The sequence below is a fragment of the Drosophila albomicans genome, chromosome 2R (genome assembly GCF_009650485.2).
Source record: "Drosophila albomicans strain 15112-1751.03 chromosome 2R, ASM965048v2, whole genome shotgun sequence".
Lineage (NCBI taxonomy): Eukaryota > Metazoa > Arthropoda > Insecta > Diptera > Drosophilidae > Drosophila > Drosophila albomicans.
Window position 1 is genome coordinate 19,343,389 of NC_047631.2, and position 27,569 is coordinate 19,370,957.

General features: G+C 35.6%; 5 protein-coding genes across 5 annotated transcripts; 4 read left to right on the top strand and 1 right to left on the bottom strand.

Moving 5' to 3' along the window:
* The first annotated feature begins 59 nt into the window (after window positions 1–59).
* Window positions 60–5,533, top strand: LOC117576974 (cystinosin homolog). Its single transcript, XM_034262151.2, has 10 exons — window positions 60–169; window positions 3,529–3,612; window positions 3,683–3,782; window positions 3,849–4,031; window positions 4,100–4,460; window positions 4,525–4,652; window positions 4,715–4,795; window positions 4,858–4,937; window positions 5,002–5,104; window positions 5,268–5,533. Exons 2-10 carry the CDS (start codon window positions 3,558–3,560, stop codon window positions 5,353–5,355), a joined length of 1,179 nt encoding a protein of 392 aa, XP_034118042.1. The 5' UTR covers window positions 60–169; window positions 3,529–3,557; the 3' UTR covers window positions 5,356–5,533.
* A 468-nt stretch (window positions 5,534–6,001) lies between these two features.
* LOC117576088 (cellular tumor antigen p53) lies at window positions 6,002–9,539 on the top strand. The gene is made up of 8 exons (XM_034260637.2): window positions 6,002–6,149; window positions 6,283–6,372; window positions 6,485–6,521; window positions 6,583–6,609; window positions 8,075–8,384; window positions 8,440–8,686; window positions 8,833–9,248; window positions 9,310–9,539. Exons 1-8 carry the CDS (start codon window positions 6,112–6,114, stop codon window positions 9,330–9,332), a joined length of 1,188 nt encoding a protein of 395 aa, XP_034116528.1. The 5' UTR covers window positions 6,002–6,111; the 3' UTR covers window positions 9,333–9,539.
* On the bottom strand, window positions 6,623–7,855 carry LOC117576728 (putative gustatory receptor 94a; the record flags this gene model as incomplete). Its single annotated transcript, XM_034261749.2, has 1 exon — window positions 6,623–7,855. A coding segment is annotated over exon 1 (1,233 nt), but the record flags the coding sequence as incomplete, so codon positions are not given.
* A 1,489-nt stretch (window positions 9,540–11,028) lies between the features above and the next one.
* Window positions 11,029–15,214, top strand: LOC117576042 (short-chain dehydrogenase/reductase family 16C member 6). The gene is made up of 7 exons (XM_034260567.2): window positions 11,029–11,487; window positions 13,218–13,373; window positions 13,451–13,627; window positions 13,694–13,766; window positions 14,351–14,528; window positions 14,835–14,960; window positions 15,021–15,214. Exons 1-7 carry the CDS (start codon window positions 11,221–11,223, stop codon window positions 15,112–15,114), a joined length of 1,071 nt encoding a protein of 356 aa, XP_034116458.1. The 5' UTR covers window positions 11,029–11,220; the 3' UTR covers window positions 15,115–15,214.
* A 10,118-nt stretch (window positions 15,215–25,332) lies between these two features.
* LOC117575564 (17-beta-hydroxysteroid dehydrogenase 13-like) lies at window positions 25,333–27,198 on the top strand. The gene is made up of 7 exons (XM_052006872.1): window positions 25,333–25,374; window positions 25,555–25,613; window positions 25,683–25,755; window positions 25,838–26,144; window positions 26,201–26,603; window positions 26,673–26,873; window positions 27,052–27,198. Exons 2-5 carry the CDS (start codon window positions 25,581–25,583, stop codon window positions 26,304–26,306), a joined length of 519 nt encoding a protein of 172 aa, XP_051862832.1. The 5' UTR covers window positions 25,333–25,374; window positions 25,555–25,580; the 3' UTR covers window positions 26,307–26,603; window positions 26,673–26,873; window positions 27,052–27,198.
* Window positions 27,199–27,569: the final 371 nt, after the last annotated feature.

Here is a 27,569-nt window from a genome sequence, read left to right on the forward strand (position 1 = left end):
ATGAGCGGCAACAGCAGCAATAATCAAGCCAAGCAGCGTTCGTGGACTTCATTTATAAGCGTTGACGCTGTGCAGTTGGGGCTCAGTATCTGGACAGACGTCTCGTTGTCACTATCGTTAAAACATTTAAGCAAGAAACACAGACAGTTAAGCTCCGGCTGCGTTAATTGTTAGTCCACACGTTCTTTTACACAGTAATGAGAGATACTTTAGTTTATTGATGCGCAAACATCTTGATCTCAAGAGGGCAGTTCGAACACTTTTATTCGCCTCTCTTCAGTTCAGTTCAATTCAATTCAGTTCGATTCGGCTCGACTCGACTCTTTTGTCTATGGTTATTTTTTACTATCGATGTTGTGTTGGAATGTTTTTGGCTGTGCGGATGTTTTCAGTGCTTTCCAAGTGAAAGTTCTAATCCGGCTGCATGAGACTCTTCAATATATCGGTTTTATGTGCTGAATTATTTATCGTTTATTTATACAATTGGCAAAACTCCGAGCTGAAGAAAAGAGTTGAAACGTGAATGTGCTTACATAGTTTCACATATGTTTGTTTTGTTGATTTATTTAAGTGTTTTACACGTTTTACATAATACAATTGAGCTTTAAAAGTGGTTGGTTATGAACTATTTAATGTGTGTGAAAATCTATTTAATTAATATTCTATCAATGTTAGAGTATCAGCTAATTAACGTGAGAACTTCATAAAAACTATTGAATAACTATCAAGTACTTTATAAAGCTGAAATCTAAAACCAGTGCAAGAAGATCAATTACAAACTTTGTGAGTTAACCATGTTATCAACTGTCAGAGTTTTGCGGAATTCATTCATCCAGTATTTATGACCGGTTATAATTTTCACAATGTGCTGAAAATGTGACAATTATGTGCAGATTAATCGGATTTCCAATTGTTGCTGATGTTGTTGTTATTGTTGTTGTATCAATCGCGACGCGTTTGTCGGCGTCTGAATCGCCCAATTTATGGCAATTGAAATAACTCGATTAGCATTATCAGCAGCCAAGATAAGCTCAATGCTCAGGAGGATGTCGTATACTTATTTCTGTATTTTCTTCGTTTTTTTTTTTATAGTTTACACTGTTCTTTTTGATTTTGCCCCGTCATTCGTTACGCTATAAACGATTACCTGAATGAGCAGACCAACAGCAACAAAACATACAAAAAGCTTGTTATTATTTATTGGCCGCGAGCAAGTCATAGTCAAGGCGGCCCAACTTCTAGAACAGCGACAATATAACTTCAAGTGCTCACTTGCTGGCATACAAAACGCCTTTTGATATCACACTGATACGCATTCGAACTCGCACTCGCACACTCATATTCGTATTCGAATGTGAGTGTACTCGCTTGCATGCGACCTGATGAAGTTAGTCGTGAGTTAGGCTTGTGAGTGCAAAGAGAGAACAAAATAATAAAAACAGCAAAAGCTCGCCTTAATTACAAATTGTAACATTGAATGGGACATTTGTTCGAACCCGAAAAGGTCGTTGCGAATTTTTATCTAGAGCAATTATCCGTAGGTACTCGAGTTCTACATATGTATGTACTATGTCATACAAACATAGTTCTAGTTGACAAGCGACATCAGGTTGTTAGATTGCCTATTTACAATTGAAGTGCAAACATTATAATACTCATCAAAGTGTTGAGTGCTTGAGTCATAAATGTGCAGAAATTGTTTTGAAGCTGTTATCAACAAATCTGAGTTCTAAGCTGGTTTTTTCCCTTTTCTCTTATTTTATTTTAATTTGCGATTAATTTAAAAAGTATATAGGAGTAATTCTCTGGCGATAAAAAGTCACGTGCAACACAATTTACAGTGAAAAAAACATAAGCTGTTTTAGCTTATTATTAAAAATAATTGATGGTTGAATTTATAAAAAAAATTAACTGATTTTTAAAATAATTGAAATTTTTAAAATAATTGGTCATATTTTTATCTCTATATTTAGAGCTAAGATTGATTTTAGGAACTTTTTATGTTTTACAATAAAATATATAAATTCTTTAATTATTGGGTTGCCCAAAAAGTAATTGCGGATTTTTCATATAGTCGGCGTTTATAATTTTTTTAACTGCTTGTGACTCTGTAATTATTATTACTATTAGCTTGCTTTAGAAAAAAAGTGCGCGTAATTTTGTTTCGTCATATTTTACTTTATTATTTCCGCAAAGGAAAAAGCGCAGAGAGAGTTGCTAAAAAGTTACGAGATGTGTATGGTGATAAAGCCTTAAAAGAAAGACAGTGTCAAAATTGGTTTCGCAAATTCAGTTCTGGAGATTTTTCACTTAAAGATGAGCCATGGGATTGGAAGGGTGTGGTATATTTGGAGCTGCTTCCAAGGAACCAAACGATTAATTCGGATGTTTACTGTCAACAACTGGACGAATTGAATGCAGCCATCAACGAGAAACGGCCAGAATTAATCAATCGTAAAGGTGTCATTTCCATCATGACAACGCCAGACCACACACATCTTTGATGACCCGGCAAAAACTGGGACAGCTGGGCTGGGAAGTTTTGATGCATCCATCAGACTACCATTTATTTCGATCTTTGCAGAACTCCTTAAATGGTAAAACTTTCGGCAATGATGAGGCTATAAAATCGCACTTGGTTCAGTTTTTTGCAGATAAAGGTCAGAAGTTCTTTGAGCGTGGAATACAAAATTTGCCGGGAATATGGCAAAAGGTTATCGAACAAAATGCAAATTATATATTTGATTAAAGTTCATTCTAAGTTTGATTAAAAATGCATTTACTTTCTTTTAAAAAATCCGCAATTACTTTTTGGGCAACCCAATAAAACAGAAAATAATATTAAAATGATTCTTAGCACTAACTAAAGTGCTGATTCAAAATAAAAAAGTATTTTGAAATATGCTTATTTCAAAGAATTATTCATATTTTAAATGTGGAAGAATATAAAAGAGGTGGTTCAATCAACTCGTTGCAAATAGATTTAACTATACTATATATATGTAAATACGTATAAATTCTCGAACGCATGCGTAATTGTGCTATATTGAACTGTCGCAAACTTCCATAGATTGCAGTAAATTTTTACAACACATTTTCATTGATTGCTGCGGCTGTAAAGCCAAATCAATTGCGTCAAGTGATTCACTTTTAAATAGACCCACTTAAAATTGCCAATTCCGCAATTCATTGTTAACTCAAAGTACGACGTCTTCGCATGGCTTTAAAGTGTTTTATTATAGTACCTTATTATACCCAGTTGACTTTGGTTATCTGCATTCCAACATTCACATCTCACTAGATAATTCTCTAGGGTATTCCCAATACTGACTGCGTAAATTAATTCAAGCCTAGGTGTAAAACTAGTTATTCGTAATTATTTCACCACATTGACTTAAGTTAATTCCGAGCGAGTAAAAGTTTCATTTAAGTTTTTAAGTTTAATGTTTTTAAAAATTGCTATTTTTAATACTTGTTTGAAGAACACAGCTGTAACGATTAATTAAACTAGAGTTCACTTATTTACAGGTGCTGCGAATAAGTTATAGCTGCAAAATATGGCTCGTTGCTTGAGCTTTTATTTGCTGCAAGCACTTGCTTTTGTTGCCACGGGTAAGTCTTTTAAATTGTCAATAAGATTGTTCAAGTGCCTAATAGTAAATATAAATATTTTATTAAACAGTGGGATACGTCAAGGCGCAAGTTAGTCAAGGCTTCACTGTTGATACTCATGATCTGACGGTATTGTTGAATGGCAATAAAACCTTTGAGATTTATGCTAGGTAAGTTTGAACTTAATCCAACTATCAATAGCAGCCACTTGACGAACTAATTATAACCACTTGTAGTAACAATATTGGAGTAAATGCCAATGTGCAGTTGATCAAACAACATGAGGACTACTTGGATTTGGATCCCGAGTCATTTGTCTATCAAGCGGGCAGTTCGTTCAGTCAAATCATCACTGTAACCGGTCGTCATGCAGGTAATGTCGAGATCACCGCGAGCAGTAATCCCAGCGAAAGTTGGATGTGAGTAATGAATGAAATTCCCAATTGATTGACTTATCACTTAATGATGCCCTTTTCGACTTTTGCAGCACCAGCGATTTGTTTGTGCGTGTTGTTGTTGCCAAGTCTGAAGCCATTATTTACACCTCAATTGTGTTTGGCTGGATTTATTTTGTTGCATGGTCGGTTTCATTTTATCCACAAATATGGATCAACTATCGCCGAAAATCGGTGGAGGGTTTGAATTTTGATTTCATAGCCCTCAACATTGTGGGATTTACGCTCTACAGCATGTTCAATTGTGGATTGTATTTCATCACTGGGCTGCAGGATGAGTACGAGGAGCGACATCCTCACGGCGTAAATCCTGTATTGCTAAACGATGTCGTCTTCTCATTGCACGCTATGTTTGCAACAAGCATCACAATCATTCAGTGCTATGTGTATGAGGTAAAAACCAATTGATTGCATAATCTCTATGGCTATATCTAACATATCTTATCTTGCGATTTAGCGCGGATTGCAACGTGTCTCGAAGACGGCATTCGGTTTATTGGCAATATTTGCCCTGTTCATCGTCATATCAGGTGGACTGGCTGGTGGCGGGGTAATTCATTGGCTGGATTTCCTATACTACTGCAGGTGATTTTAATTTACTATATTTACTTACTATATATTCGCTTTAATCCCCATTATCTCCCCAGCTATGTGAAGCTGACGATAACAATCATCAAATATATTCCTCAGGCCTTGATGAATTATCGCAGAAAAAGTACTGTGGGATGGTGCGTATTGATTTCTATTCAAAATTAAATTTGATTATAATGCGAAAGTAATTATTTTGCAGGAGTATAGGTAATATCTTATTGGATTTCACTGGCGGTACTCTGAGTATGCTGCAGATGATATTGAATGCGCATAACTATGGTAAGCTTTTCACTAAGAAGATTCGAAAGCACTTTGTTTTATTTCTCAAAAATTTTACTTGCAGACGATTGGGCGTCTTTATTCGGTGACCCAACGAAGTTTGGCCTTGGTTTATTTTCTGTGCTATTTGACATATTCTTCATGCTTCAGCATTACGTATTCTACAGGTAATTCAATAAATTTCCCATATTTTTGTAATTTACTCGATTGCACCAGATTTTCTTCGCTAGTCATCAATTTTAATTGACCCCCCATTTATTATATGTTATCAATTCGTTTTTATTTTGTTTTATTTTTTTGCTGAGTCAATTATGTTTTTGATTTTCACAGACATTCGAGAGAGTCTTCTAGCTCTGATCTAACGACTGATACAGCGGTTAACAATGAAGCTCAGAATGAGTCGATTGAGAAATATTAGACCTTAACCTTAACCTTATTAATATACATATATTGATTTTAGTTTTTGTATAATATTTAGTACTTATTGCCTATTTATAATTTATGTTTATGCCATGTCTGTTTGTAGTCGTTATTTAGTACTTTGCTTTACATTATTTATTTAAAGTGCCGTATTAATAAATGAATCTACTCTTGTACATATATATGTATTAATGAATGAAACTTTTATTTGAATAAATTGAACTTACAATATCTTGTGCGTGATTTATTTACGGGAACTGGATGGATTATAAATTTACAAATATGCATACACATAAATTATTATTTGATGTGAGTTTGATGTTTAGAAAAGCCCGCAATAGAAGGGAAACAATCGAACTGAATTTCCCTTTAATATAATTCCCTGAAATAAAGTGTGGCGGTTGGTCGATTCTTTCTTGTATTTTGGTTCTACAAAAATAAAGGTATAGAAATGGAGATTTATGCGCCATTGTTCATTTTATAATGTGTACTATATAAATACAATACTAATTGAATAAAATATAAATATCAACACAACACACCGGTTAAAATAGGACGCACGACTATTCAAAGGAATCGAAATGGCGCGGTCTTAGCAACAGCTGTTTGATGCCGTTTGTGTTGCCGTTTTGTGACTGCTAAAACACAAAGAAGAAGAAAACACTTGTTTGATAATTTACGTTTTGAAAAATTCGCTTTGTAAATAAATACATTTAATATATTTATAATCAATTACTTGTTACCTAAACAGAGTATGTACGTTGTTGAACCAATGTCTTGGAAAAAAGAAAGGTATTAAGCATTTGTGGAGTGTAAAAGTGGAATATTATTATTTGCTTGCATGATCATGCATGTGAAATGCTCAAATAGCAGTTGAGCATTTAATTCTTTAAACAATTAAAATTTTTTTTTTAAATATTCGCAGATTGAGCATTGATGAGGAGGAACAGGACATTTTCGAAGCTGCAAACTCGAATCTGGAAAATGCAAATACCGAACAAAACACAGAAGAATTGTGAGTACGCTAATTACTTTGCCTCGACAGGTGTCTCGCCTTAGTTTAATCTATGTTATCTTATATACTTTGTGTGTGTATGTGTTTTACTAATATACCACATTACTTTCAGGCCAAATGAACCATTGGCATATCTACAAGGTTTAAATGTAAGTACACAAGTTCTTGTAGTTAATTGATCATTAATATATTTTTATCTTTTCATCGCAGTCGGGCAACTTGATGCAGTTCAGTCAGGTAAGACTTCTCTCGATCGTTTGAGGCGTTGCGATAGATCCGATTGAACAAGAATCAGCGAAAAACTGGCTACAGCCGACAGAACACTATTGATCAGTGATATGTCAATCTCAAAGAGACCCATTGGTTTTATCCTGTACTTAATGGAAAAGATTAATAGGGAAAATGAATGAACACTTCGTTGATATCTCCAATCGGCATCGTTCACATTGATCTCTTGTATAATTATTCCTGTTGCCTGCGTCTCTGATAATAGATCATTGCTTAAGTACGTTAGCAGGGCAATTTCCAAAATGGATATTGACAAAAACACCAAATTGATGAAGGCACCAAAGGCATCATAGGGTTTTTTACCCATAGCCGATTCTGCAATGGCGTAATATTGGTTAAAAACACCCACAGTAATACCAAGCAGATGACAGATCAGCGATAGTACAATCGAAAGCGACATCAGGGCCATATAATCTGTGCTCTGCGAACATATCATTTTATATTGCGCAGCGAGCACATCCAGCTCATCGGCCAATGAGCAGAAGCGTTGAATGCGATAGTATTTCGAATAGAGTTCCTTGTGATTTGGGTTCTGCATTAGATTTACCTGCTGTACTTGCAATTTCAAGCGGTCATTTAGTGCCTGTATTATGTTTTTAATAACGATCATGGCCCCGAAGTAACAGTTGTTTAAGAAATTCGAAATCACCATGGGAAATAGAGTGTAGAGAGTCCACGACCAACGTAAATCCGGCTGATTGCGTTTCTGTTGCACTATTAATGCCGTCTCCATGACGAAGGGAAATCCTAAAACTTTAATCATGGCCAGCATCACCGATGTCAACACGACGCGTCCATCAATGGGCAGCGATTCGATGGTGTCGAAGAGGGGCACTCCGCTCATCATGCGTGCCACAGTTTTGCTTATTATCATTTGAGTTATGAAGTTAATAATGGCCACAATAATGTTCATATAACTGTACAATTTGACAGCATCTCGTAGATTTAGCTGTGACATCGTGTAATCCTTATACATTTGACGCACATAGATGGTGGTAAAAATTGCGGTAACTAGCATGGCATATGCCAAATATTTCTTTGAGAATATATAGCGATGGCGACCGCGCAGAGTAAAACGGTTGGCAAAGAGTCCAAACAGTGTTAACATAAATATTAGCGTAACGAGCAAAAAGTGAACTATTTGCCCAGTGCCTCGAATGGGTTTCCTCGAGAGTCGAATGCCAAAGAAGCCCATTGCGTTCGAGTGTCGATTACCTACTGACCATGTAATGCGTGTAGCACACAATTAATTGATGTTTAATTGTTTGTTACAATCTTGATGGCTGGTCCCCAAAAAGCACGACACCTCACAATATTAATTGACAAGCGTTCCCAGTTGGACTCATTAATCAATGGGTCGGCAAATTAACAAGTCATTTCATTTGTTTGCTTTAATTTAATATCTTTATTTTAGCAATCCGTACTGCGTGATATGATGCTGCAAGATATCAAAACACAGATCAATGCATTGCCAAAGCTGGAAAATCACAATAAAGGAGATTATTGCCTGAGCTTGATTCTGGAGGAGCCGCCCAGGTCGCATTGGATGTTCTCGGTGCCGTTGAACAAGTTGTATATTCGTATGAATAAGACCTTCAATATAGATGTGAAATTCAAAATCAAGATGCCTTTTCAACCGCTCAATCTAAGAGCCTTTATCTGCTTCGTTAAAGATGTCAGTGAACCTGTGTTGCGTTGTCAGAATCATCTAAGCACAGATCCAAGTAAGTTAATACATAAAATCCGATTAATTAGTTATTAATTGGCATATTCTCACAGTCAAGGACGATATGAGCAAGCGAAGCAGTCTTCTACGCTGTGCTAACCCAAATTCAACCTATTTCGGAACAGATCAGGGAAAGAGTATTATAGAGCGTTACTCTGTTCTAGTGCCTTTAAATATGAGTCATTCCAGCCATCAAGGCGGTGGATATGTGCGACAAACCCTTGCCTTCAATTTCGTCTGTCAGAATTCATGCTTTGGCCGCAAAGAAACTTGTTTGGTCTTTTGTTTGGAAAACGTAAAGTAAGTCAAGTAAACGATAGATTATGATTTAATTAATTTATATTCTTCCTAGTGCTATAATCTCAAGAATATGAATTATAAAATAACTAAATTAAATTGCAGGAACTTCTGTCTATAAACCTTAAATACTATTTTTTATTTTGCAGTGCCGATATACTGGGCCAGCAGGTGTTGTATGTTAAGATTTGCTCGTGCCCAAAGCGCGATCGCAATGAAGACGAACGCAAGTTGGGGAGCAACAAGCGCAAGGAAGCGTCGTGTGCCTCGGACGATGAAGAAGTCGACGAGGAACGTGGCAAAAAGACGCGTCGACGCACTCTTCAACGCGACGTCAAAGAAGAGAATGAAAGCAATGATAGCTGCGATACGCAGGCTTTTCCCTCAGATTGGAATGTTTCACGAACTGAAGATGGCAATTATCGTCTAGTTATGAAGTGCTCAAAGAAGGATATGCTAGTGGAGAGCATCGAGGGTATGATTGAGAAGACAGCAGCCGCAATGCTACGAAGTCCACAAAATGTTAAACTACGTCAACATGCCAACCATTTGCTGAACCTCAAAAGTAAATATTATGCTACATGTTTGTTTAACAAGTCACTTACTATGTTTCTCTCTGATTACAGAATGCGCACTAAAGCTATCATAATTTTCTAAATGAAAACAAAAATTACCTACGTTATAAGCAAATCCAATGAATACCTGCGACATTGTACAATCATAGTATTTAAAATGAGCACAATATGTTGATTTTATCGTATAAATATTGTTGACCGACTGCGTTGCTTTTAAACTTAAGTTTAACCATACTATAGAGTAAGTTTTCTAATAAATGGATCATATGTACTATGTACATAACACATAAAATACTATCATAATGCATTACCCTCTGTCGCCATATAGACTTTATAGTTGTGCACGGTCAATGCACCGCAGCAAAATGAGCAACTGCTGTTGGCGTTGAACTTGCAGCATGCCGCAAATATGTCAAAACTGATATGTTGGATTTTCATATGCATATTTTTACTTGGGTTTTCATGTTTTGCTTTGAGGTCTATGCTAAAAAAGCAAAAGGCAATGCAAATTGCACACATTTCCCTTTCAATCTGCATGCACATGTGCGAGATGGCAAAGATCAGCAAGCAGATGTTGTAATGGAAGGCGTTCTTCTGCCACATGCACATTATGAGTACGAATACTCGTTTAATAATAATAATACTATAAGCGAGTAAACATAATGCTCGCATGCCTGTCCGTATGTGCCATACATTGACATAGGGCAGTGCCAAATAAGGCGTCTCAAGATTGTTTGGGGCTTTAATTTTAACGGCTTTCTCTTCTTGCCGGTTTGGATACGGCTTGTTGAGGTCTCTTCAAGCATACTCAGCTACTGGTTTGCTGCCATAACTTTTTGAGTGGAGTGCACATCGGAAAAAAGAGCTCACTGCTTATGCTCATCGATGGAGGGCATTCTACATAAGGTATTTGAAAGTAGCTATAGGTATTTCTGAATAAGGAAATGTTGCTGAAGTCTTCAACTAAGTTTCGAGTGGTTTACTCAACAGTAAATAATAAAATATATATATTTTGGACGTTTGTGTGCACATAAAGTGTATTTTATTATTATCAATGGATGAGTTGAAATATGGTAGTAAGTAATAACTGTAGCTACCAAATTTGGTATGCAGATCGAGTATATTAAATAAAAATAATAAAACAACCATTTTTATTAGACAGTGCAATTGCTATAAGCTTGTTTTTGTATTGCGTAGGAAAACAGGTGATATCTTCCAAGAAATTTCGATGACTTATTTTACTTATCAGTTTATCTGAAGGTGATGAACAACAAAGAATGATTTGCATAGTGAAACAGTCACCTTTTTCTTTTTAAGATAAATTTTACTTATCAGTATATGTATCAGAAATTAAACTTAAGAGTTAGCCATAGGGTCAATCACTTTTCACAATCGCTCATACATATAGTATAAGCGTTTGTAAATATGTATGTACTTATGCATATGTGCAATGCCCATAAAGCCAAGTCAATCCAAGAGACATCAGGTGAAACTACCCACACACTCACAATCAAAGCAATGTCAGTTATTCGATTCCACTCAAAAGCTGAAGCACCAAAAGCTGAACAAGAGAGAGAGACACATAAAAATAGAGAGTGAGGTGCTGCAACGAACGTTTTTGCAGTTGCTTGGCAAGACAATTCGGCGACACGAGAGAGCGTTTGGAGAGTGAGTGAGTGAGAGAGGGAGAGCGAAGACGTGAGATCTGCAGCTTGTCTACGCTGTTGAGAAAGAGTGGGAGAAGAGTTGAGCTGTAAGCTGTGCGTATCGTTTCAGTATTGTTTGATATCGGTTAGCTGGCGCACGTGCGGTATTCGTTATAAGTTGGCCAACAACGCTTAAGCAACTAAAGCAAAAAAAAGTCAATCAACAAATAAATAATTATAAGACATAATAAGAGGAAATTATTGTCGGTTAACGTCATAAACTGTTTTGTGCATTGTGAATGCAACTTTTGTGAAAATGGTTGAAACCGCAACGACAACAACAATCACACGTACCACATCGAGTGCCCCGGCAACGACTAGTGTGTCGCCCAATAGTGCCACGCCCACTGCGGCATTGGTGAATCGCAACGATGAAACGACACGCGCCATATTCAATCTGAAAGTCATTCTCTTTCTTCTGCTGTTGCCACTCGTCTTGTTCGGTGTGTTTCTCAAACACCTTTTGGACTATCTGTTCTCGCTGGGACTCAAGGAGAAGGATGTGAGAGGCAAAGTGGCGCTGGTAAGACTGAAAAGCAAAAGGGGTTAATACACCAGATTGTCAACAAATCGCGACATGTGTATATAGATAGTACTTGTACTTGTGTATATATGTATATACTTGCAACCATTAGCGTCGCGTCACGCAGTTTTCTTTTTGAATTTTCCCCCTGTTTTGCCCTCTCACTTCTCGCGTGACATCTCCGATGTGAATTGGGTGCGGCTCGAGAGCGTTGCTTACCAAGCATTTTGTTAATAAAACAAATATTTATGCTATAAGCTGTGTTGTGTTGTGCTGTGCGGACTCTATAAACAATCAATTGTTTATATATTTACATGACAACAATTCTGTTTATTCGCCGCTTGAAATCTGGCTAAGTTTGGCTTGCAATAACAGACCAAAAAAAAGTATCTTAAAAATAAACGATAAGTGATAATTTATCGTTCAATTGATGGTCACGACAAGGTCAAGAGTGCTGCCCAAAAAATGACGCCTACATTGAAGTATGTGACTAACTAAATAAGCATCTCGGTATGCTCGTATATTAAAATTGTCGATTTTCAATTTACATTCCATATGCATGCACGTAGGTGTGCCAGTTATGTTTTTGTTGTTGTTGTATTTTCAATTTTATTTTCAAATCTCGCATATGGATATATATAGTAAGTTTGTTTTGTATGTATATATGCGTCATTAAAGCGCAGCTTGTTCTGAACGTTGGCAGATCGTTCACACAGATATTCAGTCGCATATTCGCAGTCTATAGTAGAAACAGGTTTTGTTTTGTTGTTACAGATCTGAGAAACTTCACTTTTGTTTTCTTTGCCCCAAACTGATGACGTTTGCACAGCTTCGTGCTTTCTGCTTTGCGTCCCATACAAACAGACAGCGCTGATAAAAAAAGTAGAGATAAAGATACTAATGCATGTAGCTTCCAGCTGCCTACTTAGATGCTAACTCTATAGCACATTACTCACATTTTTTGTTAGTTATTTTTTATAATTGAAATTTATAATCAGGTAGTCATATGGTAATGATTAAGATAACAATTTTCTTGCTGACACATTCATTTGCTTTTCTTGCAAGTTTTGTTACAAAATTGGATCAGTATTTCAAGTACAACTTCAAGATTCTTCGCTGCACTTGGCAATTGGTTAAATATTTGTATTTACTTGCATAATAATGAAGATATATTTGTATTTATTAGTTCCATATATGGCAGCTGACATCATAGCATACCGATTAAATATTCTTATGACTGAAAGTATTAGCATAAAAATGTACTGTGAATACATACAATATTGAATGTGACAACGTGCACACGGATTGAGTAGTGAGTATGTGAGTGCGTTGTTCAGTTCATTCAGTTCAGTTTGCGGCTTTGCTCACAGACAGAGGTCACATCATTTTAATTACGGTCAAAAGTCACTCAATTGTGGTAAATGGGCAACTAATGTGTATACGTTATGTTTACATAAGCCCAGTGAATCTTTAACTATAAATTTTCGCGATTGTATTGTAACATACTAGTAAATCATGTATTAGCATAGCGTAGTTGTAGTATATATGAAATGTGCATAATATTTATGTCAGCAAGTTGTTCATTGTTTGCAAATAAAGCCAATTAATTTGCCGAACAATAATTAGTACATATGTACGCATGTTTATGGGTCAACACATGCAAAGATGTCCCATCTATGTATGTATGTCTGTATATACAATTTTGTACTAATTTAGTGCACATTCCGCAGGTGACAGGCGGCGGCAGCGGTTTGGGACGTGAAATATGCCTGGAGCTGGCAAGACGAGGTTGCAAGGTGGCTGTTGTCGATGTCAACTCAAAGGGTTGCTATGAAACGGTCGAATTGCTCACCAAGATACCAAGTTGCACTGCCAAGGCCTATAAGGTAAGCGAAAGCAAGCAAGCACACTAATTGTTCGGGTAATTGCAATCTGTTAACTCGACCTGCCTATTATGCCACAGAACGATGTGTCCTCGCCACGAGAGCTGCAACTGATGGCTGCCAAAGTCGAAAAGGAATTGGGCCCCGTTGAAATACTGGTGAACAATGCTTCGCTGATGCCAATGACGTCGACACCGCATCTGAAAAGCGATGAAATCGACACTATTCTGCAGCTCAACCTTGGCTCTTACATAATGGTGAGTAACAAGGCGCACACAATGTTTGAACAATTTTGAAGTTAAGCTTCTTGTATGGTTTTACAGACTACCAAGGAATTTTTGCCAAAGATGATAACACGTAAATCTGGACATTTAGTCGCTGTGAATGCTTTGGCTGGTAAGTTTTGAGATTGCAATAATTTGTTATGTATATAGCTATATGGTATATTTTAAAAATAGTACTATATCAATATATTAAATATCGTCTTTAGTGTATATGCAGTAGTTTTGCGGTATATTAATTGGGTATATTTTAAAAATAATACCGGACTGTTTCGCTTTTATTAAAAATGGGTAGCAGGTATCTCAATGCTTTGTTATGACAATCTGGTATATTTTGCATTTTTGGTATATTTTAATGTAGTAGTATATCAATAAAACATATATGAGCTTTAGTACATTTGTAGTATTTTTGCGATATATTAATTTATTATAGTTTAAAATAAATACCGCACTTCTTCGCTCTCATTAAAAATGGGTGGCAGATATCTCAATACTTTGTTATGACAATGTGGTATATTTTGCATTTTATGCTAAATTTTGAATGTTTTACTATATTGGTATATTTCAAAATGAATACCGCACTGTTTTGCTTATATTAAAAATGGGCAGCAAGTATCTCACAGTCGAGTACACTCGACTGTAGCTTTCTTACTTCTAGATATGTGTATTGATTGTGTGTTTTGTATTTTCTTCGCTTAGGATTGGTGCCGCTGCCAGGTGCTGGCATTTATACTGCCACCAAGTATGGCATTATGGGCTTTATGGAATCTCTGCGTGCTGAACTGCGTCTCTCGGACTGCGATTATGTGCGCACCACAGTTGCGAATGCTTATTTGATGAAAACCAGCGGAGATTTGCCGCTGCTAAGCGATGCGGGGTAAGAAGTTAAAAGAGACATAAAATAAAATGTATTATCTGTATTTCATGCAAGCTAAAAAACAATAATAAAAATCTATTCCGAATCGTTAATTCAACTCGTCAGTTGCGGAAATGAATTCATTTGTTATTCCCCCAAATAACTCAATACATTGCTCAACAAATTCTTATAACAATGGCATTTGAAGCTCATTACCAAATACGTTTCAGATTTTTAATTCGGAGCACGCTTCATTGATTTCTGTGCATGATCGCTTGAACTACTCTCTCGATAGACAATAATATTTATTTCGTTTTCTCATCGTAGCATTTCGAAAAGCTATCCTGGTCTGCCCACACCTTATGTTGCTGAGAAAATTGTCAAGGGCGTGTTGCTGAATGAACGTATGGTTTATGTGCCCAAGATATTTGCGCTCAGCGTCTGGTTGCTCAGGTGAGAAACGAACAATAACTTTAAATAGAATGCAATTTATTTATTTGATTTTCTTTTCAGACTTTTGCCTACCAAATGGCAGGATTATATGTTGCTGCGTTTCTATCATTTTGATGTGCGCAGTGCTCATTTGTTTTATTGGAAGTTGAATTAAAATGTCGTTTCAAGTTAGGATAAATGTTAGACAATAAGCATATTATTATTTATTTATATAAAACTGAAGATCAAATTAATAAAAAGGTAATCCAAATGAAGAATTAATATTGGAATAAAAATAGACATTAATTTTTATAGCATACTTTTGTGAATTTCATCAAGAGCAAAAATCAACTCTCAATTCATCACATACAGAAAGTTTAAATAGCCTGCCAAGCTTGAAGTGTTTTAAGTGAATTATCAACCACAGCCATCGATTGGCGCCCAAAATGATTATAGCCGGCTCGAGTTGGCCATTTGGCCATCGCTTAAATATTCGATGATATATTCATAACTTATAATTAGGCTTAAAGGCAAAAAGTGCGATGAAAGCAATGTGTATGTGTGTGTCCTTTTTACGTGAATTAATGCCCAGCAATAAGTGCCATGCGGATTAATGAAAAATTAACAGGACAAATGGCTGCCAACAGCAAGTGCTTGTGTATATGCTATAAGTAATATATGTATGTATAGTACAGACTCGTGTTCACATATCACAGGCAACTGAACTGTCATTAACATAAAAGTCAATGTTGTCAACGACATTGGCAGAGTGTGTGCACGCAGCGCTGTCGAAAGCAATTGCAACAAATTAAAATGAAAATTATTGTTAATTAAATGCTCCCGAATATGCCGCGTTGTTTATTATGATATGTAAATAGCATTAAACAAGTGACATGGTCAAAGGCAAACGCAAACGCAAATGTAAACGCAAGTTGTTTTAACAGGTTATCAGAATCGGTCTTTCAACATTTTGTTTTACAACATTTTATGGAAGGGGGACAACCCACATATGCTAGTCAAAGGACCCCATATGGCGCACAGTGCTGACTCAAGTGCAGGCTCGATGTGATTAAGTGAACGTTGAAATTTTCAAACGCAATACGTCTACACAAGCAAAGCATAATAACAAAGTCAGCGACATCTGCATAAACACAAACAATGGGGTAACAGAGTGGATGAACGACTTGCCAGATACCAATTGAATTGAGATGAACTGATTAAAAAGATGCAAATTAATTTTGCATTTAAGAGTTGTAGTTATTAGACAAATATCAAAATATATTGTTAAATAAATATATAAAGTAGTTTAAAAAGTGAATGAACGAATTGGCAGATATTTGATTTGAGATAAACTGAATAAAAAGATAAAATTAATTTTGCATTTGAGAGTTGTAACTCTTCTAAGCTTCAAGAAGTTACAAGTTATTATACATAATTAAATATATAGTTAAATAAAAATATATATTATATTGAATTAAGTAGTAGAATTTAGTTAAAAAAGAGGCTAAGTTTTAGATATTTTACATTTCTATGAGCATGTCAAGATGCGTATACTTAATTTAAGTATAAAGTATAACGATTACATTGCTATCACAACTTTTCTCTTACATTATTTCAGCTGTACTCCAAGCTTCATTTAATATACTCTTTCTTCGCATGTCAATGGGTATTTCTAGCCTGTCGAAACATAAACAAATGCGGAGCAACAAACGCAACCTGCCGTCAGATATTCCCCAAAGACTAAGAGGTTGCCCCGTTGCTTGTCGCGCCTCAGAAATAAATTCTAATTACAATTATGACATTTTCTGCTGCATCCAAAGACCCCCAGCACCTGAAAATGCACATACAAGCGCATCCATAAAAGCAATAACAATAAAAAGAAGACTTGCCCCTGCCACTCGCTCTCGTTGCGCGGACTGCGCATGCGCAACAGCAACTGCAACTGCAACGTTCCATAAATAAAGCGCACTAATTACATATGTGCTAGGGTTACAATTACACACACTGAGCTAGAGCGGGTCTCGAGTTTGGGATCGAGATCGGGGGCTCGTCGAGTGTTTTATGTGCGCTTCTCGCCGCCTTCTTCTTGCCCCCGCAAAGTTGACGACTCAGAACATCGATTTCTTATGGCATCTATGTGTATCCAAACATTGCATTTGATTTGCACTCTTTTGGAATTTTGTTTATTGCTTTCCATTTGTTTGCCTTCTTCATCTTGCCCCCAACTCCAATTCCAGCATCAGCTTCAGCTTCAGCTTATGCTGCAGCTTATGCTGCAGCTCTTGCAACTGCGGCATGCCTCCCATTCCACGCACTTTGCAGCTCGCGTTCTCGCGTCGTGTCGCAACGTCTGTTTGACGCTCCATGTGGTCCACTCCTCCTCTCTCTACTTGAGTTGCGTTGCACTCGGAATACTATCTAAAACGAAGATGTCATTATTTGTGGCACATAAACATAGGTATTCCTCATGACACTTGGAATCGGTGGTCGAACTTGCTTCTGGATATAATTAGACAATTTAAGGTGTATTTAAATTATCAAGTTCGTTGAATCTATCAATCAATTACAGCATAGACTTAAATGCATACTTTCAACTTCGTTGATACTATTTTTTATTGATAATAATATATTTAATATATTATAATTTTTTTTTTCATATATTTTTTATTTATGAAATTCAGAATTTTAGTAATTGAATTCATTTTTCAAAAAATCCATCCAATTGAAACTTTTAGTTTATTTTTTTATTGAAAAAAGTGTGATGCTTTGGTAAAGCAGCTGTTATAATTATGCATTTTGTACTTTATTTTGTAGATGAAGAATGCATGCAATTTTTAATTTGAAAATAAATAAATTGGCAAAAAATTACAAACACACTTGCGGCATTCACTTGTTAAACACTTTTCTCTGCACCTTGATGAGCATGTCATCTGTCCACAAAAGTTTATATTGTTTTTATAAATTCCATGAATTTCATGTTTTCTTATTTGTTTTCATTTTCAATGACATAAAAACTGTTAAAAGGATATTTAGCAGAAATGCACGCCAAGTGTGTACAAAATGAAATTTAATTTTATCAATTTGAATGAATTGATTTTTACAAATGACACAGAAATATTTTGGAAAAACAAAAAAAAAAATAAAAAATATAAATCAAATGCATAGATACCAATGCATATAAGTTCTTATGACAATTTGGGACCATAAAAAGTCTTTTTAAAATGGTATACAATTATGCAAATGTGTGCAGCTCGTTTATTCCATCTACATGTATGAGTTTATCCATTATAAAATTCTCGTTTCACTTGCAATATTCATATGGAGTTGTCAAACTGTCAACTGAAAATAGAATATTTATGCATTTTTATGCTGCGGCCGATGAATGTGTAAACGTGTGTGTGTGTGAGTGTTGTATGAGTTTTATGAACTCTAAAAAATGCACTCTATAAATAGGAAGGCGGCAACCGGAGTAAAAATCAATTTTGGCCCCATACTGCGGTTGGTTGAGCACTTCACTCCGTTCTGTCTATTAGGCACTGCAAGGTGAAATTGAAATTGAAAATGAAAACAAAAGAAAAAAATATGAACGAGTATAAATCTATATATACATTTATGAAAATGAATTGGTGGCAGTTGAAAGGTAAAATAGGATTTATGATTTCGGATTGTTGGGTGTGTGAATGGTGATCAAATTAAATGCAATTAATTGCTTCTTAAACAGCAATCTTGTCGTGAACAGCGTCCAACAATGTGTTGGATAGACTGTAAGTCAATGAGTTTGTCATCTGCATACTGCAAGAATGTGTGCAAAGGGTTTGCCTAACCATGTGCATTGTCTTGGTCATTATTAATGCATTGAAATTGACAAGAACATGCATGTCCAGGGCACACACACTTACTTCTATGAAAGCATGCATGGCATAAACCTATAAACGGACATTGTACTACAAGTTTGCCAACGCTTAAGAAATACTACAAAGCGAGCAAAGCGAGAGAGGAGAGAGAGAGAGAGATATCCATCGCATGGATTTGGCATAAACCTGTTGCTTATGTTTCGACACTTTGGTCTTTTATACGCCTTGTTGTAATTGTATACACTCTCAACGGCTTTCGCACTAATCTGGTTTGTCTGCACCAACATCCTGTTTAAAGGAAACACTCGGGCTCGGACAATCCTGGGGCTTCATTGTTGTCCATCTGCCAGTTTGTTGCTGCTGTTGCTGTTGTCGCAACTCGCAACTGTTTTGTAAAGTTTATGAATTTGTTTAAAAACTTTCATTTTGTGTGGGCTTCCATGCTGGGTCAATTTAATCTGTGGACTTCTTAAAAGGCCATAAATTGTGTATACGCCATGTGAGATGCCAGTGGACACTTATCATTCTGATCGGCAATAAACTTTATACCACTAGCATATATTTTATTTGCAAATTAAACGAAATTGTTTAAGAGTCTATTACACTTCATATGCTAGAAATTATTCTTTCGCTTCGGGATCGAACTCCCATATCCTGTAATTGGTCACACATTGAGGGCACTTGTTTTATTTTCGAAAATTTCCAACTACTCATTCGTTTCTATTCCCACAGACCTTTTCTTTCATTTATAAACATTAGTTTGCTCGTGTGTTAGTCTCTATCCTCTGGGTTATAAAATGTTTGTTTTCACAGTGTTCCAGTCTGTTTGCCAAGTAAATAAAAGCTGTTAACTAGTTTTGAGACGCACAGTCAGGGAACGCAGTTGTCACTCGTGTCATTTTGTGTATATCCTGTATACTCAACAACGTGTATACAAAAAGGGTATGAAAACTGTGAAAAAGATATTCTGTGTTTACATATACAAGAGACTTGTTTAGTCCTCAAATGTGGAGATTGGTATTGATTTAATTAAAGGGAGAGAAAAATAGATCTATTGACAAATAAAACGCTTTAATATTTACACCAGGCAATTGAGTTTTAGTTTCTTTTGTTATGGGTTTCTAAAGCGAAATATTTATTTTAAATTTAAACTTTAAAATCAATTTGCTACTAGAGTAACTACTAGTCGATCAAGCTGTGCCGCTGTCTTGCAGAAATTTCTTACTTGTTTGCTGTAAACTTGTTTCTATTATTTGGACCATGTGAAATTATTTAATGCCCCGCTCCCCCGCTTATCTAGCTGCTGCTATTGTCTGGACCTACCCAAGTGGGAGTAAGCCAAGTTAACGTCTCGACTGCCTTTTCAGTGTTCTTTATTCATTCGTATTTATCATTTCGCTTTTAATTGTGCACTGACAGCTTCTGCATTTCTCTGTATTTCTGTCAGCATATGCATTTGTTCAAGTGTGTGTGTGTGTGTGTGTGTGTTTACATATGCACACATGTGTGTAATTGTTAAGTGTTTGCTCCTACTGTTATTGTTGTTGTGCTAATAATAGCGTGAGCCGAGCCTCAACTCAGCATCCTTTAAGTGCTTGCTTTACAATTGTACAGTGATTTTTAAGGGACCAGAGATATCAAGTCGTTTTAACCGATACTCACTATAGGTACTAAAAGAAGAACTTATATGAATTAATTGGGCTTAAATGTGTACTGTCATATTTGACATATTTTAAGTATTTTTTCAGTATATTGATGTGTTATATTTTAAAATTAATACCACACTGTTTTTCTTTTATCCACAAGTAGCTTTCTTACTTGTTGTATTAAACACACAAAAATCGACGGGGAAAAGAAATATAAAAAGCTTAAAAAGGCAAGTTTTAAAATTTCATAATTTTGTTCTTAGCTAAAATCAATAATTTATCAAAACAAATCCAAAAAATACTGTAAATTATTCTCAAGCAGAAATTGAACTTGTAATTCACATCGAAATTCTTTAAACTAATGTATTCTTTCACTTTAGTTTGTTCAATGCAACAAGTGCATTAAAAGTGAAATTACATTTTTATGTAGTGTATGATAAAAATACAATTAAGATCACCATATCTTTTAAAGATTGACAGCATTGTTGTAGTAAATGCAGCAGTAAGTGGTTTCTTTTGATTAGGTAGCAGGTATTGTTTCAATAGTTCTTACTATCCAAAATCCCTGTCTTCATTAGAACGGAAACTGATTGTCAAACACTTGACTCAGCGAGAATTTGAGTTTTCGAAAGGATTATTGAACGTTTTCTAGAGCATACACGCCCAAATATTGGGATCGAAAAACGAACTAAGGATGAACACATGAGTGTCATTAAAATTGTAGCTGTATCGTTTCGGTTTCGGTTCGTTTGCTACCGATCCATGTGATGCCCGAAATTTTCATTTGGTTGCTTGAACCATGCATAAATATGTCAATAAAAATGTTAAACGCATTTCAGTCGAAGTCATAAGCAAACGGATCGCTGGTGTCTATAAAAAACGAATGTCTGAAGACCTCAGTTAAACAAACAGTGTTTGAACAGGAGCTGCACCAGCTGTGTGTGTGTGTGTGTGTGTGTGCGAGTGTTGCGTTTATCCTTGCAACAAGCCACACATTCCAAACTGTTAAATTATGACATGCAACTGTCAGCTCAAGTGGCAGAGTTGCTGCTGCTGCTCCCGATGCTGCGTGAGAAAATGTTATCCTTGTACCTAAACAAACACATTTGCATTTCCCTGGGGACTCCTTGTTGCCTGCTGCTGTGCTGCAAGTGCGCTGCAGTAGCATATCCTTTTGCGGCTGCCGTTTTGTGCTGACTGCCTGTTTGTCCTCACCACGGTATCAGGTTGCTAAGTAGTTATTGTTGTTGTTCGTTTTCTTGTCTTCTTGCCCCCATACACTATTTAGTCTTACACCCAGCTAATTTATTTCCTTTCGACTTTCTTTTACGACTTCTGTAGCTTTTCTTTCCGAACTCCCACTCCAACTCCAACTAAGAAAAAACCACATGGATAAACTCGTAATCTGCTGTCTTGCGTCAAACAGGACATTCATTTCGCGCTGCGTTATTAGATCCTTTGTGACTTTGAATGCGGTATGAGAGCAGTTTCCCCAGCCTGACCTGCTGCAGGCACTTTAAAAATTGGTGTTGACAGCCTTGCTGAGAAATTGCCTCGCCTTTTACCCATCACTTTTGTTTCCTTTTTTTTCGATTTTTTTTGGTTCTTTGGTCTGTTACATAATTTGGTTGCTGAGTGCTTGCTTATGTAAAATATGAAAAAAGTAATTAACATTAACGTTTCTAAGCGCGGTTGCTCAACACTCCAAAAACTCCAAACTCTTAACTCTAAAACTCCAAACTCAACACTCTTCACTTTATGCACATTCCTTGTCTCAGCTGCGACATCTGCTGCGGCGTCGCTTTGTTGCGTGTTGCGTGGGAAACTGGGAAAAACTGAGAAACTTTGGCGCACAGGTTTAACCAGCTCTAATCTTTCACCTTAAGCACTTTGCAGCACTTGTTCAGGAATCGGTTGAATATTATTAGAGCAGAGTGTGCGCCGCGTGATGTGGCACGACAAATATATATATATAGTATGCAACAATATAGAATGCAAAAAAAAAAAGATTTTCAATGTTTATGAGGTTTAAGGAATTTAAATCTTTTTTTTGCCTATAAATTATTATACTTCCATATGTATTATTTAAGGTAAGAACTTTTTTATTTTACCTCAGTAAAATTGATATTTGTGTAAAACCTTATTTTGATAGATATTTTCTTTTATTTCTTATCTGGATTGTAAAGAAGTCATGCGTTTAATAAAAAGTTTATATTTGTGCAAAGTTCTACATTTAGATTTTGAGCTCGATTTATTTTTAGAAATTGTTTACTTCTTAATGCAAAAAGTTTATTTTGTTGCTATTTTTGTTCTTTTCCGCGAGATTTCTAACAATATTGATTAAAAATGTATATGAAGTTTAAAAAAAAATATGCAAATGTGAACACACTTTTTTTTGCTTAATTTGGTATATAAATATATAATTGGTTTATAAGCTGGAATGGCAAGTTCACATCTACTTTTGAGTGAGGTTTTGAATTCATAATAAGTAATTGATATTTAAATATTCATAAAATTAAATCTTTTTGGCGAACGGTATGGATTTAATTATAAAATTTAATGGTGACTTTACTTTTACGACTCTAAGTAACGACTTTGCTGTAACAACTCTAACTAACGACTTTATGTGACTGCTGACTTTCTTCATGTCGCGACAATTTTATATTAAAGCTAGTCAACTATCGTTAGTCAACTGTGATAGGCAGAGGAATGCAGAAATGAACCGACTGTTGCAATAGTAATCAAGGGTACCTTACACTCCTCTGATATTTATAATCCCATATATGTATATATATATCATATGAACACCGCAGTTCACTTCATGCTTATCACGCGCTCATCTCTCTTGTAGTGTGTCCGAATCCCGGATATATTGTTGACTCTGCTGTGTCCACATTGTGCAGAAAGTTGGCGAACTCCAAGGTTGCTTGGTTCGTTGGTGGCATGCGACATTAAGCGTGTCAAACAGCGGTTGCTGACAACAAAAAAAGTGTTGGCTCTATGAAGCCATATGTTTACCGTTGCCTTTTCGTTGCCATGTGCTTATTTTGGCTGCAGCTTTGGTTGCATTACTTTCGGCACAGATATGTATGTCTGCCCATAAATCATAAGCCTCCAATAGCGGCACAAAAAAATATAAGCTGCGCCCAGCACCAGTTGCATCAAAAGAAATGTGACCCGATTTTTGGGCTACCAAATTGAACCAAAAGGCGACAGTTTTTGCAAAGAATTATTAATTGCATCACGTGCTCGACTCGCAGGAAATTCTTCATGGCAGCAATGAATACGGAATGTAAATGAGTAGGAAAAATGTATAAATCTGAGGCAAAACAATTTAGAATCAATTCAAGGATTTGTCATTTTATAATTACTTGCACAAATACTAAGACAAAAAGATCTGTTATCCATTCAAAAGTGAATAGAACACAAAAGGAATATTCAGCTGCTACGATTACATTTGAATTAGGTACTTGAAAATTCAAGTGCTCAATGGAAACTAGAAAACCTAGATATAAAGAACATATAGCCATGCACTTAAGCATGAGAGAAATACTATCTTTTAATGCTAATGATGTAATTTATGACAAAATATCTATAGAGCACCTTATACTCTGTCTGATACTGTAGACAATGAAGTTTGGATTGATTTAAAAGTTGGTTAATATATTTCTCTTTTGTTTGAATTTTAAACATGAAATGTGTATAGTCTACTACTATGGTAATTAAAATTTCGCAAAATTTTTATTCGAAAATTCACTAAGAATATCTTTACAATCTCTATTTTGGTACGCTTAACAATTAATTTGTATACATCAATTAAATGTAGCAGGTATCTCGAGTATACTTGAAGCTAATTTTTTAATTTATTCTTATGCATGAGCTTGACACTTCACGGACATTACTTCTAAGGTAATTAAATGATTAAATATTATTACTATATTATATTATATTATTACTATACTATACTTTATTATATTACTAACAAATGAATTTAATGTGACCTACTGTTATACTATCTTGTGTTAGGCAAAATGCTGTCAATAATTAAAATCCAGTTTATAATTGTGTTAGAACGTGTTTGAACACAGCTCGATTTAAGCCAAAAATCGAAGTAACTAGTTAATTCGCATCGCAGTCTAGCGCGCTTCGATTCATTCGAAGTTTAACTGTCGCGCGATCAACACATATTTTGGAAAACAGAAAGAAACTCTAATAAATCATAAACAAAGTTTTGCTGCTTTTTTTTGAAGATGGAGATTCAAAATCAGTTAATTAAATTATTTGCTATATTGATGGTAATTGTGTTAGTTCTATCTACTCCGGTGTTACTATTGGCCGTAATGTTATATAAAATCTGTCAATGTTTCAAATGTAAATCCACCAAGAGTATTGTCGGTGAGGTGGCTGTGGTAAGTACTCAATTGTTTTAAAAAATATAATATTAGTATTCAAATGAATTGATTACTTAAAATATAGCTATTATGAGGTGTCGCTTGGAACTGTGTACCATTGAAATACAGTTCATTGTACTACAGCTAATGCATATTTATAAATATGCAAACGAAGTGCCTACAGCGATTAAATAACCCATATAAATCATTGATATAGTGATAATAAGTGTGCTTCTTACTAGTTCTAGATTCTCTAAATGCATGGACGAAGCTTACGAGGGCTCACATACAAGAATAGTTTCTGTATTGTTTGAGATTCAACATCATTAATTTTTATGAATTCACATTAATCTAGTTGCTATATTATTATTTATATAATATATTACAGGTGACCGGGGCTGCTCATGGACTAGGTCGGGCTATAGCATTGGAACTGGCCGAACTCGGATGTCATATAGCCGTGGTAGATATTGACATAAATGGCGCCGAGGAAACCGTAGAAAAAATTCACCAGATTTCCAGAGTAAAAGCAAAAGCTTATAAGGTAATTAGAGATATTTAACTTGATAAGAAAACTAAGTGTAATTAAATTGATTTATATTCAAGGTGAATGTAACCAATTTTACTGAAATAACTGATCTTAATGCTAAAGTTACACGAGATCTTGGTATGGTTACAATTCTTATTAATAATGCGGGTATTCTGCTGCTGCGTAATCCTTAAGATCCTGCACCGGAGGATGTGCAACGAATGATTGATGTTAATTTAACTTCGCACTTTTGGGTGAGTCAAATGAATGATACAAGTTTTGTATTTTTTGTCAAGTAATTATATGCTTTTTAATACATGTAGACGAAGATTGTGTTTCTGCCTACAATGAAGAGGTTGCGAAAGGGGAACATTGTTACAATCAGTTCAGTTGCGTGTAAGTGTTGTTTGTTCGGTATATGTTTAATTTCAACAGCTTTTTTATAAATTACTTCTGTGTTAAATTGCAATATATCCAGGTCTATTTCCCCTGGCCTATCATACCCCTTACACTGCAACCAAATGTGGTGCTACCGGCCATATGAAGGCATTGCAATTGGAATTAGCTGTAGAGAAACAGCATGACATCCATGTCACAACGGTAATGCCAATGTTTCTGGACACCAATGATGAGGTGTCTGACCTTGTCAACGCTAGCAAGGTGAATCGACAGTATCCCCTGATTAAAGGAAAAACGGCAGCTCGTCGGATAGTTAAGGGAATGCTCGCTGGAGAGAGGGAAATAAAGATTCCATTCATAGCGGATATTGTGTATCGCATTTTGAAGTAAGTTGTGAATAAGTTGTGATAATGATATTGGAATTAATTTAAATTATTTGCAGCTTACTTCCTCTAAGCTGGCAAGAGAGATTTGTTCTCTTATTTGCCTCTAATATGTTTTTGTCGTATAAAGAAGTCAGCATGAATGCTAAAAGCCCCCAACAGTGATTTGACCATTTAACTTGGACTGGATTGGATTTCAGTGCAAATCGCATAATAATGTTGATCAATTATTTTTAATTCCTGGTATCTAAGAGTCGAGCATATTCGATGGTACAATAATTATAAAAATGACCTGCATCATAAACGCCATTGACTTCTAAAATAATTAAATGTTTGAATACATTTGTGTTATAAACAAAGTAGCTATATACAGCTATCGTGTTATGCTCTACTATTAACTTTAGACTTGCTCTGAGTTAATAAGTAATCATTTTATGAAAATTTGTGCTAAACGCAGTAGAGGTAAGTGCTATAATATATCGGCATTCGAGTCTTAAGTGTCGCGCGATTAACACATACTTTCGGACACAGAAAGAATTAAAAAACTTTTATGTTAGCTGTGTTACTTTGAATATGGAGAGAGAAGATCAGTTTATTATATTATTGACTGCATTGCTGATAATTATGCTAGTTTTATTAAGTCCACTGTTACTATTATTCATAATTTTATCAAAAATCTGGGAATGCTTCATTTGCAAACCAACCAAGAGCATCGCAAATGAGGTGGATGTGGTAAGTGTTGAAAATGATAGTCTATAACATATACATAGGTTTCATATTATTAATCAGCAAATGTTGTTAATGAAATTAAAAGTATGAACGGTAAGGTATGAACTTTTTACGACTAAAATCATGAAAAATATTTTTCATAATAAACACTTGGCAAATTTTTTCATTTTATATTTTATAGGTGACCGTGGCTGCAGGTGGATTAGGTCGGGCTATAGCACTTGAACTTGCCAAACGCGGTTGTCTTGGTGAATGTTAACATAGAAGGCGCTGAAGAAACTGTTAGACAAATTCACGAATATCCAAAGTAAAAGCTAAAGCCTACAAGGTAATTAGAAGACTCCAATTTGATAAAAAATTAAATTAATTAAATTGATTTGCGTTCAAGGTAAATGTTACGAGTTTTGCTGAAATAACTGATCTTCAGAAAAGTGTTGAGCATGATCTTGGTTTGGTTACGATTCTCATCAACAATGCGGGTATTCTGTTGCACAGTAAACCTTTGGATCCCGCTCCAGAAGATGTGCAAAGGATGATCGACGTCAATTTGACATCACACTTTTGGGTGAGTTGAATGTTTGTTCAAGTATGTATTGGCCTAATAATTAAATATACATAACATATGTTATACAGACTAAATTTGCTTTTCTGCCCACAATGAAGAAATTGCGAAAGGGAAACATTGTTACCATCAGGTAA

What these genes read in the sequence shown, in the direction of transcription:
- LOC117576974 (XM_034262151.2), top strand. Translation starts at nt 3,558, where the DNA reads ATGGCTCGTTGCTTGAGCTTTTATTTGCTGCAAGCACTTGCTTTTGTT. An exon ending in ACTTGCTTTTGTTGCCACGG is followed by an intron (nt 3,613 to 3,682) that starts GTAAGTCTTTTA and finishes TTTATTAAACAG; the next exon opens with TGGGATACGTCAAGGCGCAA. An exon ending in CAGCATTACGTATTCTACAG is followed by an intron (nt 5,105 to 5,267) that starts GTAATTCAATAA and finishes TGATTTTCACAG; the next exon opens with ACATTCGAGAGAGTCTTCTA.
- LOC117575564 (XM_052006872.1), top strand. Translation starts at nt 25,581, where the DNA reads ATGATTGATGTTAATTTAACTTCGCACTTTTGG. An exon ending in ATTTAACTTCGCACTTTTGG is followed by an intron (nt 25,614 to 25,682) that starts GTGAGTCAAATG and finishes TAATACATGTAG; the next exon opens with ACGAAGATTGTGTTTCTGCC. An exon ending in ATTGTGTATCGCATTTTGAA is followed by an intron (nt 26,145 to 26,200) that starts GTAAGTTGTGAA and finishes AATTATTTGCAG; the next exon opens with CTTACTTCCTCTAAGCTGGC.
- LOC117576042 (XM_034260567.2), top strand. Translation starts at nt 11,221, where the DNA reads ATGGTTGAAACCGCAACGACAACAACAATCACACGTACCACATCGAGT. An exon ending in TGAGAGGCAAAGTGGCGCTG is followed by an intron (nt 11,488 to 13,217) that starts GTAAGACTGAAA and finishes CACATTCCGCAG; the next exon opens with GTGACAGGCGGCGGCAGCGG. An exon ending in GCACTGCCAAGGCCTATAAG is followed by an intron (nt 13,374 to 13,450) that starts GTAAGCGAAAGC and finishes ATTATGCCACAG; the next exon opens with AACGATGTGTCCTCGCCACG.
- LOC117576088 (XM_034260637.2), top strand. Translation starts at nt 6,112, where the DNA reads ATGTACGTTGTTGAACCAATGTCTTGGAAAAAAGAAAG. An exon ending in ACTTGATGCAGTTCAGTCAG is followed by an intron (nt 6,610 to 8,074) that starts GTAAGACTTCTC and finishes TCTTTATTTTAG; the next exon opens with CAATCCGTACTGCGTGATAT. An exon ending in TCATCTAAGCACAGATCCAA is followed by an intron (nt 8,385 to 8,439) that starts GTAAGTTAATAC and finishes ATATTCTCACAG; the next exon opens with TCAAGGACGATATGAGCAAG.